Consider the following 19,074-nt stretch of genomic DNA (forward strand, 5'->3'; position numbering starts at 1 on the left):
TCTCTCCACAAGGGATCTTTTGGAGAGTTAATATGGGGCTCCACATATATTTACTATGATATTTAATGTATTTCTTTGATATTATTGCTTCATTCTCAAAAGAAGATTATATATATATATATATATATATATATATATATATATATATATATATATATATAGGGCTAGGTTATTTTGTTTTTACTAAGTATTGTGTGCCAAAATGCACAGATCTGGACCAACGGATGAAATTAATCAATGGACATGATTTGAGAGTGTATGATATTACAATGGGGTAACATGTACCATATAATCACACAATTTTTAGCAAAAGGGTATTTTGGACAATTAACTACATTTATAAAAGGAAATTTTCGAAATTTTAGGGATGATTAATTCTCCTAATTTAAAAAAATCTGAATTTTTTAATTAATTCAATTTCAATTTTTAACGATTTTATTCTATCAGAATATTTTTTGTTAGAATGATACTCTTTCAGAATTTTATTCTAATAGAATATTATTGAAGAAAAACAAAATTCTTAATAAGATGTTGAAAAATAACAAACATTCTAATATATCCTTATACATCCGAACTTAAATACAAATTCATACATATTCTTACAGACTAAAAGTCTTATACATTTTAAATATAGTTATAAATATTCTAAAAGAATATCAACAAAAATGAATAACATTCTTAAAAAATAACAACATTCTGCTAGAATACTCTCGTTCTCCATGTTTTCTTCTTGAATTCTGAAAGAATATTGTTGTTTTTGGACGTTGAATCCTGAAATTCTGAAAGAATTTAATGTATTCAATAGTCACCATGTAGAACACTACCCTGGTCAACGACATTCTGCTAGAATACTCTCGTTCTCCATGTTTTCTTCTTGAATTCTGAAAGAATATTGTTGTTTTTGGATGTTGAATCCTGAAATTCTGAAATTCTGCTAGAATACAAAGAATATTCTGAAATTCTGCTAGATATTATCTGATCAAATCTTAGATAATAGAATATTGTAATCAATAAAGAAAATAAGATACCTGATTGAGTTTTAAATTAACTTTTATTCTGTTTCAACATGTGTTTCCTTTTGATTGACAGTCAATGAATCACCAAAGAAGCAACATCCAGTTCCGGTGATGGGGATGGTGGCCAAATGAACCAAGAACACCGCAAACCCAATTGGAAGAGGAGCCAAAATCTACAATAAACACATTCAAATTTAATTCAAAATAAAAATCTCACCTTTTCTAAAGTGAATATCTGTATATAATTCAATAGTCAATGAAGTGAGTTGCATACAGGGACATGGGAGTCTGTGACATCCCCAAAATCTCGGCCAGAAAAGACCGATTTTCATTTATGCTTTTAAAATATTTTCAGAGTAAATCCTTTTGATTTGAAAGAGTTGCGGAATTTGTTTCCAAAAACAAAACATGATAAAACAATGTTTACCAAAGCATTTCATAAAAGAAATGTATTTTTCATTATATAATCAAAACTCGGGGTGTCATGTTCCGATACAGACCAATAAGCATAAACGATAACATTACAAGTCATTCAACAAATATATACATATACAGACTTGTAAACAAAACAATTGATGGTTCATCCATCTCATGCCCTCGCGCCACTTCCTGTAATACAATTAAAACTGAGTGGGTCAGGCTTGGGAGCCTGGTGAGCATATAGGGTTTTCAACCCACAATAAATAATCATATTTAATTTTCACCAACCAATAATAACCTAATTACCCATTCCCGTTATTTTCACTTTATGTCCCTAAAACAACTAACACAAGGGACCTAGTCTAAGAATATTTCATCGGGGCGACAACACATGCTTCGGGGGTACCTCAGCAATATAAGTCAAATAAGGCAACCATGAGGGGGATGGAGTACAGCGAATGAACACCCAAGTTCATTAACACCTACAGGTGGCGAACCTGCTAATGTTTCCACAAGACTGTCTAGAATAGCCAGTGGTCGTCATCTAAACTCCGCTAGATGACTCAATCAAACAACAACGAGGCCTCTCATCTGTTTATTACACACCAACTATCTACCCATGTTCTACCCAACATATTAGTAGATAAAATATACATTTTTATACATAGTTTTGAAAACCTGTATAACATGCTTTAAATCAACACGTAATCCACATAACAGATGAGGCACACACACACACAACACATATCTCATAGAGAATAAATCATTCTATGAAATAGAAGAGAGTGAATACACATTCACACATAACACAACCAAATATATACACATAGCACGTATTTTATTTAAAATACTTCCTATTATTGTATTTGGAAAAGGTAACTACACACTCACACTTATAAACAACAATATACTTAATACACTCGAACCAAACTCGTATTATTATTGTGTTTACGAAAGGTAGTATACACTCACTTGATCAGAAGATGATCGGACAGCACTACGACTTGCAGAAGTAGTAATCCTCAGCAGATCTGGAAGATCTCCTCGAAAATCGAACTTCTCGCGGGCAGAGCTTCGACTCGGGAACCGCACTTCTCGGGATCTTCGGGATCTCGGGACTTGCCTCGGGGCTCGGGAATATTACCGGGGCTTCGGGATGGCTTCGGGGGTTTACGCGCAGAGCTTCGGCACAAAAACGAGAGGAAATTAGCAAATGAACCCGGAACCCTCGCATCCTATTTATAGGAGGCTGGAGCCTCAGAGTACGCGGGGCGTACTGCGTTACGCGGGGCGTACTGCTCCAAGTTCGTAAGCGCATGCGTCATCCGAAGCCACTTGCTGCGATGTCGACACCTTCGGAGTACGCGGCGCGTACCTCGGATCAGATCGATGACTCGCCTTCGGATAAGGCTTCCGAATTTTGATTTAAATTTAAATACAAAATGAGTCACCCGCCTGGTTACCTGTCCTTATGAAGGAAGGTGCGCATGAAAGTCTCGGAAATTCATAACTTCTTCATACGAACTCCGTTTTCGACGTTTTTTATATCCACGGAAAGGTGAGACTACGCTCTACGACTTTCGTTTAGACTTCGTCGGCTAATTTCGAATTTATTTTTATTATTTATTTTTAATAGGCCGCGACAGAAAAACTTCGTTATAAATTCATAACTTCTTCGTTTGACGTCCGTTCTCGCCTAACTTTTTATCGCTTCGACACCAACAATGAGATCTTCGATTCTCATTTAGATTGCTTCGGCTAAAAACCCCTCGATCTCAAATCGAGTAAAACAGGCTGCATACTGCTAAGCGGAAACTTCGATAAATCATAACTTCCTCATACGAAGTCAGATTTGGGCGTTCTATATATATTCGGAAACCTCGTTTCAACTACTACAACATAAATCAAAGTTATTAAGTTTATTTTACACTTAAATTTTGACGCTTATTTTTATTCTTAATTAATCAAACCACATAATTAAGCAATTAAGCACAAAACACACAATACTCAAATAATACAATCTTGTTATTTCAAAACGGGTTACAGAGGTTAACCTAGACTATTACATTGCGAAAAATGGCAAGCCCGGAAACACAGGCGTTACAATTCTCTCCACCTTAGAATGATTCCGTCCCCGGAATCACACATCAACAAACAAATGCGGATAGCGACTCAACATGTCACTCTCCGTCTCCCAGGTGAGATTCGGCCCATTCGTGTGTTTCCATCGGACAAGCACTAACCCAACCATTTTGCCTCGCAACTTCTTAGTCTTTCGGTCAACAATTGCCTCTGGTTCTTCAATCAACCTTTTGTTCTCATCAATTCTCAATTCAGAAATTGGAATTATATTGGGAACTTCTCCCGTGAACTTCCTCAAATAGCACACATGAAAAGTGTTGTGAATTCCATCCAGTCCTTCGGGTAATTCGAGCTTGTAAGCTTGGTTCCCAATCCTCTGAAGAACTTTAAACGGTCCAATAAACCTTGGACTCAACTTTCCCCTTTTACCAAATCTTATAAGTCCCTTCCATGGCGAGACTTTAAGCAAAACCGAATCTCCAATTTCAAAAGTCATCGGTCTTCGCTTCTTGTCAGCATAGCTCTTTTGACGATCTTGAGCTGCTAACATTCTTTCCCTAATTATTTTCAACTTTTCAGCAGTTTGATGAACCATCTCCGGTCCCATAAACTGCTTTTCCCCAGCCTCAAGCCAACAAGACGGCGTACGACACTTCTGTCCATACAAAGCTTGATAAGGTGCCAGCTTAATGCTCGAGTGAAAACTATTATTGTAGGAAAATTCTACCAATGGTAAATGTTCATCCCAATTACCTAGGAATTCCAAGGTACATGCTCTCAGCATATCTTCAAGTGTTTGTATCGTTCTTTCACTCTGACCATCAGTCTGCGGATGGTAAGCTGTGCTTAAACATAACTTGGTACCCATTTCCTCTTGTAGACTTTTCCAAAACCTTGAGGTGAAACGGCTATCACGATCCGATACAATCGTTAACGGAACACCGTGAAGCCTCACAATTTCCCTTACGTAAGAATTCGCAAGCTTTTCCATAGACCATTTCTCCTTGGCCGCTATGAAATGCGCACTCTTAGTGAATCGATCAACGACCACCCAAATCATGTCGTGACCATTCTTTGTTCTGGGCAGTTTAGTGACAAAATCCATAGCAATGTCTTCCCACTTACCCATAGGCACAGGCAATGGTTCTAAACTCCCGTAAGGTTTCTGATGTTGTGTCTTTACTCTCGCACAAGTCACACACTCAGCCACATACTTTGCAACATCAAGCTTCATCGTTGGCCACCAGTAGTAGGGTTTCAGGTCCCTATACATTTTAGTGCTACCAGGATGAATTGAGTACATGGTTTTGTGAGCTTCTTCCATCAAAAGATCCCTAATTCCTCCTGACTTAGGTACCCAAATACGATCTTGGAATACCTTCAGTCCATGACCGTTTGTACCAAACACCAACGTTTTGCCCAAACGTTCCTCCTTTCGGTCATTCTTCTCAGAAGCTTCCTCTTGAGCTTTCTTTATACTTTCCACAATGGTCGAGACAACTTCAATTCTCAACGCTCTTGGCCTCTTCCTTTCAAGATTGACCTTCCGACTGAGAGCATCAGCAACAACATTAGCTTTACCGGGGTGGTAAAGTATCTCGCAGTCGTAGTCTTTAAGTAATTCTAGCCAGCGTCGTTGTCTCATATTCAATTCCTTCTGATTAAAGAGATATTGGAGACTCTTATGATCAGTAAAAAGTTTGCACTTCGTGCCATAGAGGTAATGCCTCCATATTTTCAGAGCGAAAACTACCGCTGCCAACTCCAAATCATGAGTCGGGTAATTCTTTTCATGCTCTTTCAGCTGTCGAGACGCATATGCTATCACCTTTTCTCTTTGGGTCAAAACACAACCCAATCCAACACTAGACGCATCGCTATAAACAGCGAAGTCTTCAACTCCATCGGGTAGAGAAAGTATCGGTGCCTCGCATAGCTTCTTCTTTAACTTCTCGAATGCTTCTCTATGCTTATCACTCCAAGCATAAGTAGCTCCTTTGTGGGTCAAAGCTGTCAATGGAGTAGCGATCGAAGAAAAGCCTTGGATAAACCTGCGGTAATACCCGGCTAATCCTAAAAAGCTTCGAATCTCCGTGGGACTTTTTGGTTGTTCCCATTTCATTACAGCTTCGATCTTCGCTGGATCAACCATTATCCCTTCTTGGTTGACCACGTGACCCAAGAATTGGACTTCGCGAACCCAAAAATCACATTTGGAGAACTTTGCATACAGCTTCTCCTGCTTCAAAACTTCTAACACTTCTCGCAAGTGTCTGCCATGCTCCTCCTGGCTTTTCGAGTAAATCAGAATGTCGTCTATGAACACTATCACAGATTTATCAAGGAAAGGATTACAAACCCTATTCATCAAATCCATGAACGCTGTCGGAGCATTGGTTAGTCCAAACGACATAACCAAGAACTCGTAGTGTCCATATCTAGTTCTGAATGCAGTCTTCTCGATATCTTGCTCTCTTACTTTCAGCTGGTGATATCCTGACCTAAGATCGATCTTCGAGAAATAGCTCGAACCTTGCAATTGATCAAATAGGTCATCAATCCTCGGCAACGGATATCTATTCTTTATTGTTGCCTTGTTCAGCTCTCTGTAATCGATGCACATTCTCATACTTCCATCTTTCTTCTTCACAAATAACACCGGAGCTCCCCAGGGCGATGAACTAGGTCTAATGAAACCTTTGTCCAATAACTCCTGAAGTTGCATCATTAGCTCCTTCATCTCCGTCAGTGCTAATCGATAAGGTGCTTTTGCTATTGGCGTGGTTCCTGGTAACAAGTCTATTCTGAACTCTACTTGTCTATCAGGTGGTAATCCAGGAAGATCTTCGGGAAATATTTCCGGATAATCACACACCACTGGAATACTCTGCATCACCTTCTTTTCTTTCTTAGCATCAATCACGAATGCTAAATATGATGTACATCCCTTGGTCAAACACTTTCTGGCTTTCATTAGAGAAATGATTCCAGAATTCACTCTGCGTTTGTCCCCATACACCATAAACGAATCTTTCCCAGGCGGGTTTACTTTAACTATCTTCTTCTTGCACAAAATTTCGGCATCATTGGCGCTAAGCCAATCCATTCCCAACACGATGTCGAAACCATTTAGTTCGATAGGCAATAATTCCTCGTGAAACTTATTCCCATTCAGATCAATTAAGATGCTTTTCATACGATGACTAACAGGTACAAACTTGCCACTAGCTACTTCGACTAATAAAGCATCATCTAGTCTATCAATAGGCAAAGCTAGCTTTCTACCAAACTCATGCGAAATAAAGGAGTAGTTGGCTCCAGAATCAAACAAAATTTGAGCAGGTAAATCATTTACGAGAAAGGTACCTGAAGCGACATCAGCTTCATCTTTAGCAGCCTCAAGTGTCATCTGGAAGGCTCTCGCCTTCGGCTTTGGTGGAATGTTGGGCCTAGCTGCCTCTTTCTTCTTCGGACAGTCTTTCAAAATATGCTTCTCTTCATTACACGCAAAACACATCCTTTTGTTGTTCGGACATTCATTGGCAAAATGTCCGACCTTTCCACACTTGTAGCAGGTTACATCCTCGCTACATTTCCCAAAGTGACTTTTCTTACACTTATCACACCACTTTGCTTCGCCTCCTTTTCCCCCAAACTTTTTCGAATCAGATTTCGAAAATTTTCCTTTCTTACCGGAACCAGATGTTCCCTCAAACTTCCTTTTCTCACCAACCTCAACTTTGACGGTGGTTCTTCCCTTTATCATGTTCTCAACAGACTTGGCAGCCCAAATAGCTGCCTCTAGAGTAAGTGCCTGACGTACTGGCACTTCGTACTCCCATGGGAGTCCCTTCGCATATCGGTCCACCTTTGTCAACTCGTCTGGGACGATACGCAAGGCAAACTCCATCTTATCGGTGAAGTTATTGGTGTATTCATCAACTGACATGCTGCCTTTTGTCAATGTCAGGAACTTGTTCTCCAACTCCAACAAATTTTGAGCCGAACAAAACTTGCGCTTGAACTGCACCAAGAATTCTGCCCATGTCAATTGCAGTGGCTCATTAGGGCTTAAAGTCTTCCCTAGAGTGTTCCACCAACGAACGGCTCCACCTCGGAATTGTCGCACGGCATAGATAGTTTGCAACTTACCCCTACAGCCACAAGTCATAAAGGCTAACTCCATTTCGGATATCCAACCCATAACCCCAATCGGATCCTCCTTTCCATTGAAGGTAGATGGTTTGCAAGTTAGAAAGTCCTTGTACTTGCATCCCATTCCATCATTCCTTCCATCATGGTTATCTTGCCTAACTATCGGTGGGTTGGCTTGACCAATAGACCCACTGAAGTTTCCACCTTCCGAGTGCCCTTCATTTAATTCAGGCTCTTCCACACGAATCGACAGTTCTTCACGATTCTGTTGAAGCAACCGTCTAGTTTCATCCATCTGACGATCCAACATTGTCTGAATCATCAATTGCACACCAGCCATGGTTATTGGCTCAGGTGCTGCTGCTACGACAGGTACTTGTTCAATCACTGGTGGTTGATTCCTGTTTTCGTCAGCATTTCCAACTCCACTTCTTGTTCTCACCATTTTGATCTACACACCGAATAAGGTGAAATTAGATCCTCAATCATGGTAGATAATCAAATCATCCTTATCACTCCGAAACGTTTACATGCTAGTTCTAATACCGTAGACGCACGCTTAGAATCCTACACACATAAGGTTTCTAGATCCGGTCGGCAATAGACCATAGATCCGAACAAATAATATCATATATGGCAACATATAACGTTTAGCACATAAAAGCATTTTAGGCAACTTCCCTAAAATAAACTAGTGCTCGTGTCTAAATCATAACAGACACACATCTCAAAACTTCACTTAGCATTCTAAGTTTAAGTCTAGAAATCCTACAAATTCCTAGTTCGCTTAAACTAATGCTCTGATACCAACTGTGACATCCCCAAAATCTCGGCCAGAAAAGACCGATTTTCATTTATGCTTTTAAAATATTTTCAGAGTAAATCCTTTTGATTTGAAAGAGTTGCGGAATTTGTTTCCAAAAACAAAACATGATAAAACAATGTTTACCAAAGCATTTCATAAAAGAAATGTATTTTTCATTATATAATCAAAACTCGGGGTGTCATGTTCCGATACAGACCAATAAGCATAAACGATAACATTACAAGTCATTCAACAAATATATACATATACAGACTTGTAAACAAAACAATTGATGGTTCATCCATCTCATGCCCTCGCGCCACTTCCTGTAATACAATTAAAACTGAGTGGGTCAGGCTTGGGAGCCTGGTGAGCATATAGGGTTTTCAACCCACAATAAATAATCATATTTAATTTTCACCAACCAATAATAACCTAATTACCCATTCCCGTTATTTTCACTTTATGTCCCTAAAACAACTAACACAAGGGACCTAGTCTAAGAATATTTCATCGGGGCGACAACACATGCTTCGGGGGTACCTCAGCAATATAAGTCAAATAAGGCAACCATGAGGGGGATGGAGTACAGCGAATGAACACCCAAGTTCATTAACACCTACAGGTGGCGAACCTGCTAATGTTTCCACAAGACTGTCTAGAATAGCCAGTGGTCGTCATCTAAACTCCGCTAGATGACTCAATCAAACAACAACGAGGCCTCTCATCTGTTTATTACACACCAACTATCTACCCATGTTCTACCCAACATATTAGTAGATAAAATATACATTTTTATACATAGTTTTGAAAACCTGTATAGCATGCTTTAAATCAACACGTAATCCACATAACAGATGAGGCACACACACACACAGCACATATCTCATAGAGAATAAATCATTCTATGAGATAGAAGAGAGTGAATACACATTCACACATAACACAACCAAATATATACACATAGCACGTATTTTATTTAAAATACTTCCTATTATTGTATTTGGAAAAGGTAACTACACACTCACACTTATAAACAACAATATACTTAATACACTCGAACCAAACTCGTATTATTATTGTGTTTACGAAAGGTAGTATACACTCACTTGATCAGAAGATGATCGGACAGCACTACGACTTGCAGAAGTAGTAATCCTCAGCAGATCTGGAAGATCTCCTCGAAAATCGAACTTCTCGCGGGCAGAGCTTCGACTCGGGAACCGCACTTCTCGGGATCTTCGGGATCTCGGGACTTGCCTCGGGGCTCGGGAATATTACCGGGGCTTCGGGATGGCTTCGGGGGTTTACGCGCAGAGCTTCGGCACAAAAACGAGAGGAAATTAGCAAATGAACCTGGAACCCTCGCATCCTATTTATAGGAGGCTGGAGCCTCGGAGTACGCGGGGCGTACTGTGTTACGCGGGGCGTACTGCTCCAAGTTCGTAAGCGCATGCGTCATCCGAAGCCACTTGATGCGATGTCGACACCTTCGGAGTACGCGGCGCGTACCTCGGATCAGATCGATGACTCGCCTTCGGATAAGGCTTCCGAATTTTGATTTAAATTTAAATACAAAATGATTAATAAACTTCGGAAATTCATAACTTCTTCATACGAACTCCGTTTTTGACGTTCTTTATATCCACGGAAAGGTGAGACTACGCTCTACGACTTTCGTTTAGACTTCGTCGGCTAATTTCGAATTTATTTTTATTATTTATTTTTAATAGGCCGCGACAGAAAAACTCCGTTATAAATTCATAACTTCTTCGTTTGACGTCCGTTCTCGCCTAACTTTTTATCGCTTCGACACCAACAATGAGATCTTCGATTCTCATTTAGATTGCTTCGGCTAAAAACCCCTCGATCTCAAATCGAGTAAAACAGGTTGCATACTGCTAAGCCGAAACTTCGATAAATCGTAACTTCCTCATACGAAGTCAGATTTGGGCGTTCTATATATATTCGGAAACCTCGTTTCAACTACTACAACATAAATCAAAGTTATTAAGTTTATTTTACACTTAAATTTTGACGCTTATTTTTATTCTTAATTAATCAAACCACATAATTAAGCAATTAAGCACAAAACACACAATACTCAAATAATACAATCTTATTATTTCAAAACGGGTTACAGAGGTTAACCTAGACTATTACATTGCGAAAAATGGCAAGCCCGGAAACACAGGCGTTACAGAGTCTCTGGCGCTTCTTTTAGCATCAGCTGCAGAGAACACGGTGTAAACAAGCACGAAAGTGCCAACAATCTCAGCACCAAGACCATCACCCTTGGTGTAACCATGGGCGACGACATTAGCACCACCACCTAACGTCGTGTATCGCGCATCACCCTGAAACCCTTTCACAAATCCGGCACCACAGATCGCTCTTGTTTGAAGATGAAACAATTTTCTTGCTAATAACAAACCGAATGTCACAGCTGGATTAATATGCCCTCCTGTTTGAAGATGAAACATAGTTTTTAGACGATTTGAAGAAGAAAGAAGATAAAATTAGGGTTCTGGTGGAAAGTGGAAACATACCTGAAGAAGAGCGCGCGTGATCTCGTTTGAACAATCATTAAGGACCTTCTCATCGATGATCGTGGCATTGCTCATCTGCTGGAGAGCACGTGAAATGCTCCCCTAATTCCGCCAACACCATCTTCGATTATTTACGTGACACGATGAACAACGATCTGTTCATAGGGAAATTGGAACCAAAATCGAACACTGGTTTCTTAATTGACCAAAACTAGGATAGTGGTTACGGTTTCAGATTTAGGGTTTGGATGCTGGAAGGGGAAAAACAACAGTGTCGCCGGTGGTGTGATCTGTTGGTACGTATTTGTATACGGTGGAGGTGGCTATCTCGTGGTTGTACATTTCGACTATGGTGGGTGAAGAAGATAATCGTATACTCTGATATAGAATTAGGGTTATTAAGATGAAGGAACCATGATTTAAGGGATCAGATACGTGATATTCTATTATTTCCTTAATTATAGGATTCCAATTAAATTATTTCCTTTAATTAAAAGCATAAAAAGTCCAAAATACCCTTTAATGGTTTATTTAATAATTTATTATTTCTTGAATTTTCATTGGTGCATTTAGGCACACAATAGTTGTTAAAAACATTTAAACCTAACTCTCTCTCTCTCTCTCTCTCTATATATATATATATATATATATATATATATATATATATATATATATATATATATATATATATATATATATATATATATAAACTCTGAACCCTAAAGGCTTTGGGCCAAAACCCTAAACCCCTCTAACATCCCCCGCAGTTTGATAAGGAGGACGATGAAACTGAAAAACAAAGAAACTAAAAACATAGAGAATATGAGCAGGAGACAGAAATGGAGGTAAGAGCTAGAGCTCCGTCGACGACGTTGCCGAAATTTGCTAGGGTTTTGGCAGGTGTTGCAACAATGGCAACTTTGGCAAAGAGAATCTGATGCAGCGGCAGGAGAGAGGAAGAACTGAAACTCTGGTGAACTTAGTGTTGTAAGTTGCTAGGGTTCCGGCAAGAATGGGAGCTCCGACGAAGTCGGAGCTGGAAAAATATAAGGCTCCAACTTGTGTTAAAGACAACGGAGAGGGGAGTACAGGCAAAGGGGGTTGATGGCTTCCATCTGAATAGGAGAAACAGAAGAAGGGTTCTCCTCACTCCAAAGAAAATCTATTCCCTTTAAGTGTTTTAAGCTCATCCTCTCTCCTTGATTCACTTTTTGGAGCTTGTTTGGTGTTTTTAGTGAAGGATTCAATAAATATTTGCAAGGAAGCAATGAGCTTTGAAGATTTCCACCTTCTCTACAATTTTGGACCCAACTATAAACTAAATGTAAGAATTAGGAAGTAAAGTGCAATGAAATGACGGAAATAAACATGCAAAATAGGTGCATAATGCACCTATCAGTTATGTGTCTTCATGTTTGCTAGGAGAATGTTGTAACTTAGAGAAAGTTGGATATGTGCCTTGAGACCCACTAAGAGATTGTTGGGACTTAAGGGAAGTTGACTATATGCCTTCAAGCCCACTAGGAGAATGGTTGGAAGTTATGCAGGTCTTTAGGATGATGACTTTGTGCCTAATATATGATATATTTTGGAACTCATTAAACTTTATGTTTACAGTTGTGAATTAAATATTTTTCAGATTGTGCTTCTGGCAGTGGGAAGGCTCCAGCTTGACCGTGACGCATGCACATCTCCCTATATTTATGTTTTAAACTTTCGTTAATCTTGATGATTTTGATACAATGATTTTCACATGTTACGTCTAGTGGTTTTGGAACGATCGGTACTTCATCTTTTACAGGTAATGATTGTTTTATTTATACTTTTTAAAAAAAGAAAATTTTTGTTTGAAATTTGGGACATTTAATGCATGAACCATTCATGAGAGCTTCATCGTTCATGCCAATGTCGATTCTCTTTAAACTACGACAATTTCGTTCAAGGAAATAGTATTATATGCTTATCAAATCCAAGTACCTAAACAAATAACCAAAAATGTTAAAACTCATTTCTAAGAGTGTTCGAGTAACAGTTACGACTATCATACCAAAAAAAAGGTTTATCGATCACTTACTTGCATAAAGTTCATGTTTTTCAATCAATGATCCGCACGCACAAACAAAAATGATTATATTCGCTCCTTTCCATGGTGAAAGAGGTGGCAGACGAAGGCAACAACGAAAATGAACTTTTGAAAAGTGAACACACGGGACCTTTGTCTTACCTTAGAGTTCGCAAGTTTTATTTTCACCAACAGTGGTCATTTCGTTAAGGCCCATAAGATAGTGGTTTCCCCAAATTATACTCATGAAATAGTCATTTTGGTAAAGAATTACATATAATCGTTATAATCACATTGGTATCATTATATTTATTCGTGTCATTATATCAAGTAACTAATTATTTACGGTTTTAATTTATAATAGAGCATCCATATGGGGCAACGAAGTGGTTATGTCATATGTGGCATTTCTACAAAAATATAAATAAATAAAATTAAAAAAAATCAGCTAAGGCTTGACCTTGACCTTGACCTTTGTTGGGACTTATAAAATACCCAACATAAACACTTTCTTTCTTTCCTAATTCATTGCAAATCACTTGGTGTATTTCTCAAATTAGAAAGAATATAATATAAGCACACATACATAACATGGTTCATCACAAAAGAGTATTAACCCTAACATAAAAAAAATGCAAGAATCCATTATTCCACAAAACAAGAGTGTGTCACCATTTACCATTTTGAATAGTTAATACTCTTCATCCTCTCCTTCATCATCGACTCCTTCAGCACCAACTTCTTCATAATCTTTCTCAAGAGCTGCAAGATCTTCACGTGCTTCTGAGAACTCTCCTTCTTCCATCCCTTCACCAACATACCAATGAACAAACGCCCTCTTTGCATACATCAAGTCAAACTTATGGTCAATGCGTGAAAACACCTCAGCAACTGCTGTGTTGTTGCTGATCATGCAAACCGCTCGTTGGACCTTTGCTAGATCGCCACCTGGCACAACTGATGGCGGCTGGTAATTTATACCACATTTGAAACCAGTTGGACACCTGTCAAAGTCAAACAAATATTAACAATATTAAATTTCAAATCACTTAAAGGAAAATTAATGGAATGGATTGTTGTTTTGTTATGTAAAGTAGATACTAGATAAAAATTTAAATTGATATGTGAAGAAAAATGAACTTTTGTGATATATAAATTATAAAGGTATATCGTTGTAAATTGCATATTTGGTTTAAAGAATTATATAGCGTCTAAAAAATTGTTTTTTTTACAAATTAAAATAAATAAATACCATGAAATTGTAATAAAAAAAATAGTTATTTTTGGAAACTTAAAGTAAAAATTGACGTGTTGAAATTTTAAAAGATCGACTTTATTTTTTTCTAAAAAAGACCTTCAAATTTTCCATTTTTTCCAATTTGGTCCTCTTACTAGGTTGTAATCTTCCCGTTTTAGACAACTTTTTTTCCAGAGAAATCCTCAACTTTTTTTTCCAAAAAAAATGTAAAATGCGAGATTTTTTCGAAGAAAAAAAAGATAAAAATGAGGGGGTTTTTGGATAAAAAAAATGTTAAAAGGGCTTTTCTGGAAAAAAGAATTGTTTAAAACCAGAAGATTACAAGTAAACCTGCTAAATGTGCCAAATCGAAAAAAAAAATGATAAAATACAAGGTCTTTTTTAACAAAAAAAATAAAATTGAGGTTTAATCCGTAAAAAAAAGGGGTTAATCTTATAAAAACCTTATATTTTGTGTTTTTTCCAGATTAAATCTCATCTTTATTTTTTTTCCATGAAAAACACCTTATATTTTTTTCATTTTCCGAAAAAACCCTCAACTTTGTTTATTTTTCCAAAAAAAAAACCCTCAACCTTCTAAATGTTTCCAAATAAATCCTCACATTTTAGAACTTTTTTTAGAGAAAAATAAATAAAAAGGCCAAATCAGAAAAAAATGAAAAAAATGCAAAGTCCTTTTCATGAAAAAATAAAGTTGAGTTTTAATCCGTAAAAAAAAAACCAAAAAAAAATGAGGTGTATTTTCAGGGAAAAAAAAAGTTAAAGGGTTTTTCCAGAAATTTTTTTAGTAAACCTAGTAAAACGGCCAAATCGAAGAAAAAAAAGGTCTTTTTTAGAAAAATAAAAATAAAGTTGAGGTTTAATCCAAAAAAAACAAAAACCAAAATACAAAAACAACAGTTAGTTCTAATTTCATAAGTCAATAAACCAATCAACATATATCATCATCATATAATAACAATAACAATAATAATAAAATTAATTTCTTACCAATCAACAAACTGCACAGTGCGTTTAGTTTTGATAGTTGCAACAGCAGCATTAACATCTTTAGGAACAACATCTCCCCGATACATCAAACAACACGCCATATACTTCCCATGTCTCGGATCACACTTTGCCATCATACTTGCAGGCTCAAACACCGCATTCGTAATCTCAGGCACCGAAAGCTGCTCATGATACGCTTTCTCAACCGAAATCACAGGGGCATAACTGGAAAGCATGAAATGAATCCGAGGGTATGGGACAAGGTTTGTTTGAAACTCAGTAATATCAACATTAATTGCTCCATCAAATCTAAGAGAAGTTGTTAAAGACGATATGATTTGAGAAATTAATCGGTTTAAATTCGTGTATGTTGGCCTCTCGATGTCTAGTGATCTCCTACATATGTCATAGATTGCTTCGTTGTCTAATAAAACCGCGACATCTGTGTGTTCGAGTAGTGCGTGTGTTGAAAGGACACTGTTGTAGGGTTCCACTACTGCTGTTGAGACCTGAAAGTTGATGATAACAACAACTTGTTGTTATAAATATTGTGTTTAACTAACTCAAAAAAGAAAACATCACGTTGAAGATGCTTTGATAATAAAGCACCTGAGGAGAAGGATAAATTGTGAACCCAAGCTTTGACTTTTTTCCATAGTCAACAGACAAACGTTCTAACAATAAAGACCCGAGTCCAGAACCAGTTCCACCACCAACAGCATTGAATGCTAAAAACCCTTGTAAACCAGTGCAGTTGTCTGCTAACTTTCTTACTCGATCAAGGCATAGATCAACAATCTCCTTTCCCACTGAAAAAGGAATCGTGTTTTCATCATTGTATTTCTATCTAGTTGGATAGATCATAGAAATAACAAATAATTTGGATAAATCGTAAGTACCTGTGTAATGGCCTCTTGCGAAGTTATTAGCAGCATCTTCTTTTCCAGAAATAAGTTGTTCAGGGTGGAAGAGTTGGCGATAAGTTCCTGTTCTAACTTCATCAATCACAGTTGGCTCAAGATCAACGAATATTGCTCTTGGAACATGCTTTCCTGCTCCAGTTTCACTAAAGAACGTGTTGAATGCATCATCTGCAACTCCAGGTGTTGTGTCACTGAAAAAAGAAAGAAAGAGTTTGATTTATTAGCTGCATTGTGCATTGTGAAGATCTATTCGGAATCGGAGTGAATCAAGAGATTAAACTGTGGAATTTTCATAGTCATGTTTACTGTATTACAGTCAAAGAAAGTCAACCAGATCCATCGAATTTTAGCTTATGAACTTGAGATCCAAGTTTGGATCACTTCAAACGCATTTAATCGGAGAATTTTCCAATTCTAATGACATAAGAAGTAAGATCCCTAAATGTATGACCTAACGAACACTTCACCATAAATTCAGATCCATCGAGAATCAGAAATTGAAGTCATAGAACAAAAACAGAGTACGAATCATGAACATTAGCGAAGTAAGAAAGAAGAAAAGGTAAACAGAAAAGAGATTCGATAGAAACATCAAGTAAAGCAGTAGATGTGTTAAATGAAGCTACAAAAACAGCAGAATTCAACGAACACTGAAAGTAGATGTATTCAACCACATACATTTACTGAAAATTAATGAAAGGGAATCGAAGAACGAAAAAGGAAGAACAAACCTAGGCATCAAACCATCGGGCTGAATGCCATGTTCGAGGCAATAAAGCTCCCAACATGAATTTCCAACCTGAATTCCAGCTTGACCTATGTGTATACTTATGATCTCCCTCATATCTCTCTCTGAGTGTGTGTGAATCAGTTGGAAGAAAAGTTGAGGTTTTATGCTCTGATTCCGATCTAAGAAGACTGTAAGAAGAGGGAAATGTAGTCGATAAGATTCGACAGACAGCAAGCGTGGCTCCACCCACTCCCGCCAGCCTTTCACCCGTCCCCAGCCGGCTACGCAAATTTACCGTTTTGTCCCTCCGATTTCCAAAATAAATATTCTCTCTTGCCCTAAATTTCGAAAACTTATATTGGAATTTATATTACTTAACCTGGCCCACTTATCCATATGAAATTATGAATTGGTTGGCCCATCAGATTTTTATATTGAATTATTGATATCATTTAAACTCATTTTATTATAAAAATCCTTAAAATAATAAAAGAAGTAATATTTTTCCTTCAAGATATGTTATATATACCATATGATTGACATAACTACTAAACAATCTGTCATTTCATTTAGTAAAATATAATGTCGCCAAAATATACAATATCCATTCCGAAAATAACATAACTATTTTGATAAATGCAACTTTTGGTTTGGTATATTACTTTATAGAAGTTTTAAATTGATACATAAAGTTATGGGTGTGAAATAAAAAAAAAAACTGAATAACCAAACTACCGAATAATGCTATTTGGTTTATTTGGTTCGGCTTATTTGATCATTTGTTAATTCAATTTGGTTAATCGAATCATGCATTATTTGGTTTGGTGTTTGTTTGTTAAACTAGGTTATAACCCGTGGACACCACGGGTTGGAAATATAAAATTAATATTAATTAAATTATAAGTGAATTATTGACCAATGGTAATAAAATAAAAAAAAAATAATTTATAAGTATAGTTGTTTTGTCTGTAATTTGATAATGATATAATGATATGTTGAAACTACGAAATTATAATTGTTTGAATATCCCATCGAGAAATGTATTTGTAGATATGTTAGAAAATTATGATTTTGTATAATGCATTAAAATTATGAATATATAGTTTTAAAAAACAGAAATATTCATGCAATGACATTATATGAAATTTAAACTATATTGTAATATAAGAGAAATACATAGAAGAAAATAATTATGTATTCAAATGGAAATAGTGGTCATATACTAATAATAAATAAAAATATAAATATTAAAATTATAAAAAGGATTTATAAATCAAACTCTTTTATACACAAATATAATGATAAAAGTAATTACCTTTTCTTGAAAATAGTGATTTCATCATTGTATAAAATACTTGTATAAACATTATTTTTATTATTATTACATAAAACTTAATAAGAAAACATCTCCAAACATATTAAGCTTTGCAAATTGGAGAATGACAATGATATGAAGATGTGCGGATTGTTATTAATATAGTCTTGCATTTTATAAGCATAATCACCTGACGGATTGACAGTAAGTTGCAAACCATTAAAAAATATTATTTAAATTAAATAAATTACATAGTAGTCCACGTGTTAATAAAATTTATATGAAATGTTGATATTAATTCTATGTAAAATATGTTATAGAAATTTAAAAAAATGAAATATTGCTATTTCTGTCACACCCCACGACCTTATACCCTTCCAATAACCATACCTTCTATTCTTTTTTCTTTTCCCTAAGAATCCAAATCGGTTATAAGAGGACCAAAATACCCTTGACCTTTACATAATATCAATCTTCAGGAAAAAATAACCAAACCAATGCAATACCCAGAAAAATACATTTCTTTCTTTATTTTCCAGAATTGCCACAAATACCTTCAATCATCAAATCTCCCAATCATCTCCTGAAGAGGGCAATCCAATTATACTTGCAACTATTAAAGCAAGTTCATCCATACCATTCAATATAGGTGTGAATAAATGGAATATAAACGTGAAAGCCTTTAAAAATTGATTATGACCAAAATACCCATACATCCTTAAAGTAAAAATGCAAAATCAGTGTAAAGTTTTGCAAAATAAACAACGTA

The 19,074-nt window shown here is 36.6% G+C and overlaps 2 protein-coding genes across 2 annotated transcripts; both read right to left on the minus strand.

Moving 5' to 3' along the window:
• Positions 1-1,051: 1,051 nt before the first annotated feature.
• Positions 1,052-10,961, minus strand: LOC111900661 (aquaporin PIP1-3-like). The gene is made up of 3 exons (XM_052766090.1): positions 10,680-10,961; positions 1,234-1,251; positions 1,052-1,189 (listed from the first exon to the last, which is right to left on the minus strand). The coding sequence occupies exons 1-3, from the start codon at positions 10,959-10,961 to the stop codon at positions 1,052-1,054; spliced, it is 438 nt and encodes a 145-aa protein (XP_052622050.1).
• Positions 10,962-13,613: 2,652 nt separating this feature from the next.
• Positions 13,614-17,310, minus strand: LOC111900571 (tubulin alpha-1 chain). Its single transcript, XM_023896455.3, has 5 exons — positions 16,992-17,310; positions 16,237-16,451; positions 15,947-16,146; positions 15,338-15,846; positions 13,614-14,093 (listed from the first exon to the last, which is right to left on the minus strand). The coding sequence occupies exons 1-5, from the start codon at positions 17,102-17,104 to the stop codon at positions 13,781-13,783; spliced, it is 1,350 nt and encodes a 449-aa protein (XP_023752223.1). The 5' UTR covers positions 17,105-17,310; the 3' UTR covers positions 13,614-13,780.
• Positions 17,311-19,074: the final 1,764 nt, after the last annotated feature.

The sequence above is a fragment of the Lactuca sativa genome, chromosome 1 (assembly GCF_002870075.4).
Source record: "Lactuca sativa cultivar Salinas chromosome 1, Lsat_Salinas_v11, whole genome shotgun sequence".
NCBI lineage: Eukaryota > Viridiplantae > Streptophyta > Magnoliopsida > Asterales > Asteraceae > Lactuca > Lactuca sativa.

What these genes read in the sequence shown, in the direction of transcription:
- LOC111900661 (XM_052766090.1), bottom strand. Translation starts at nt 10,961, where the DNA reads ATGTTTCATCTTCAAACAGGAGGGCATATTAATCCAGCTGTGACATTC.
- LOC111900571 (XM_023896455.3), bottom strand. Translation starts at nt 17,104, where the DNA reads ATGAGGGAGATCATAAGTATACACATAGGTCAAGCTGGAATTCAGGTT. An exon ending in CCCGATGGTTTGATGCCTAG is followed by an intron (nt 16,452 to 16,991) that starts GTTTGTTCTTCC and finishes TTCTTTTTTCAG; the next exon opens with TGACACAACACCTGGAGTTG. An exon ending in ACTGTGCAGTTTGTTGATTG is followed by an intron (nt 14,094 to 15,337) that starts GTAAGAAATTAA and finishes TGACTTTGACAG; the next exon opens with GTGTCCAACTGGTTTCAAAT.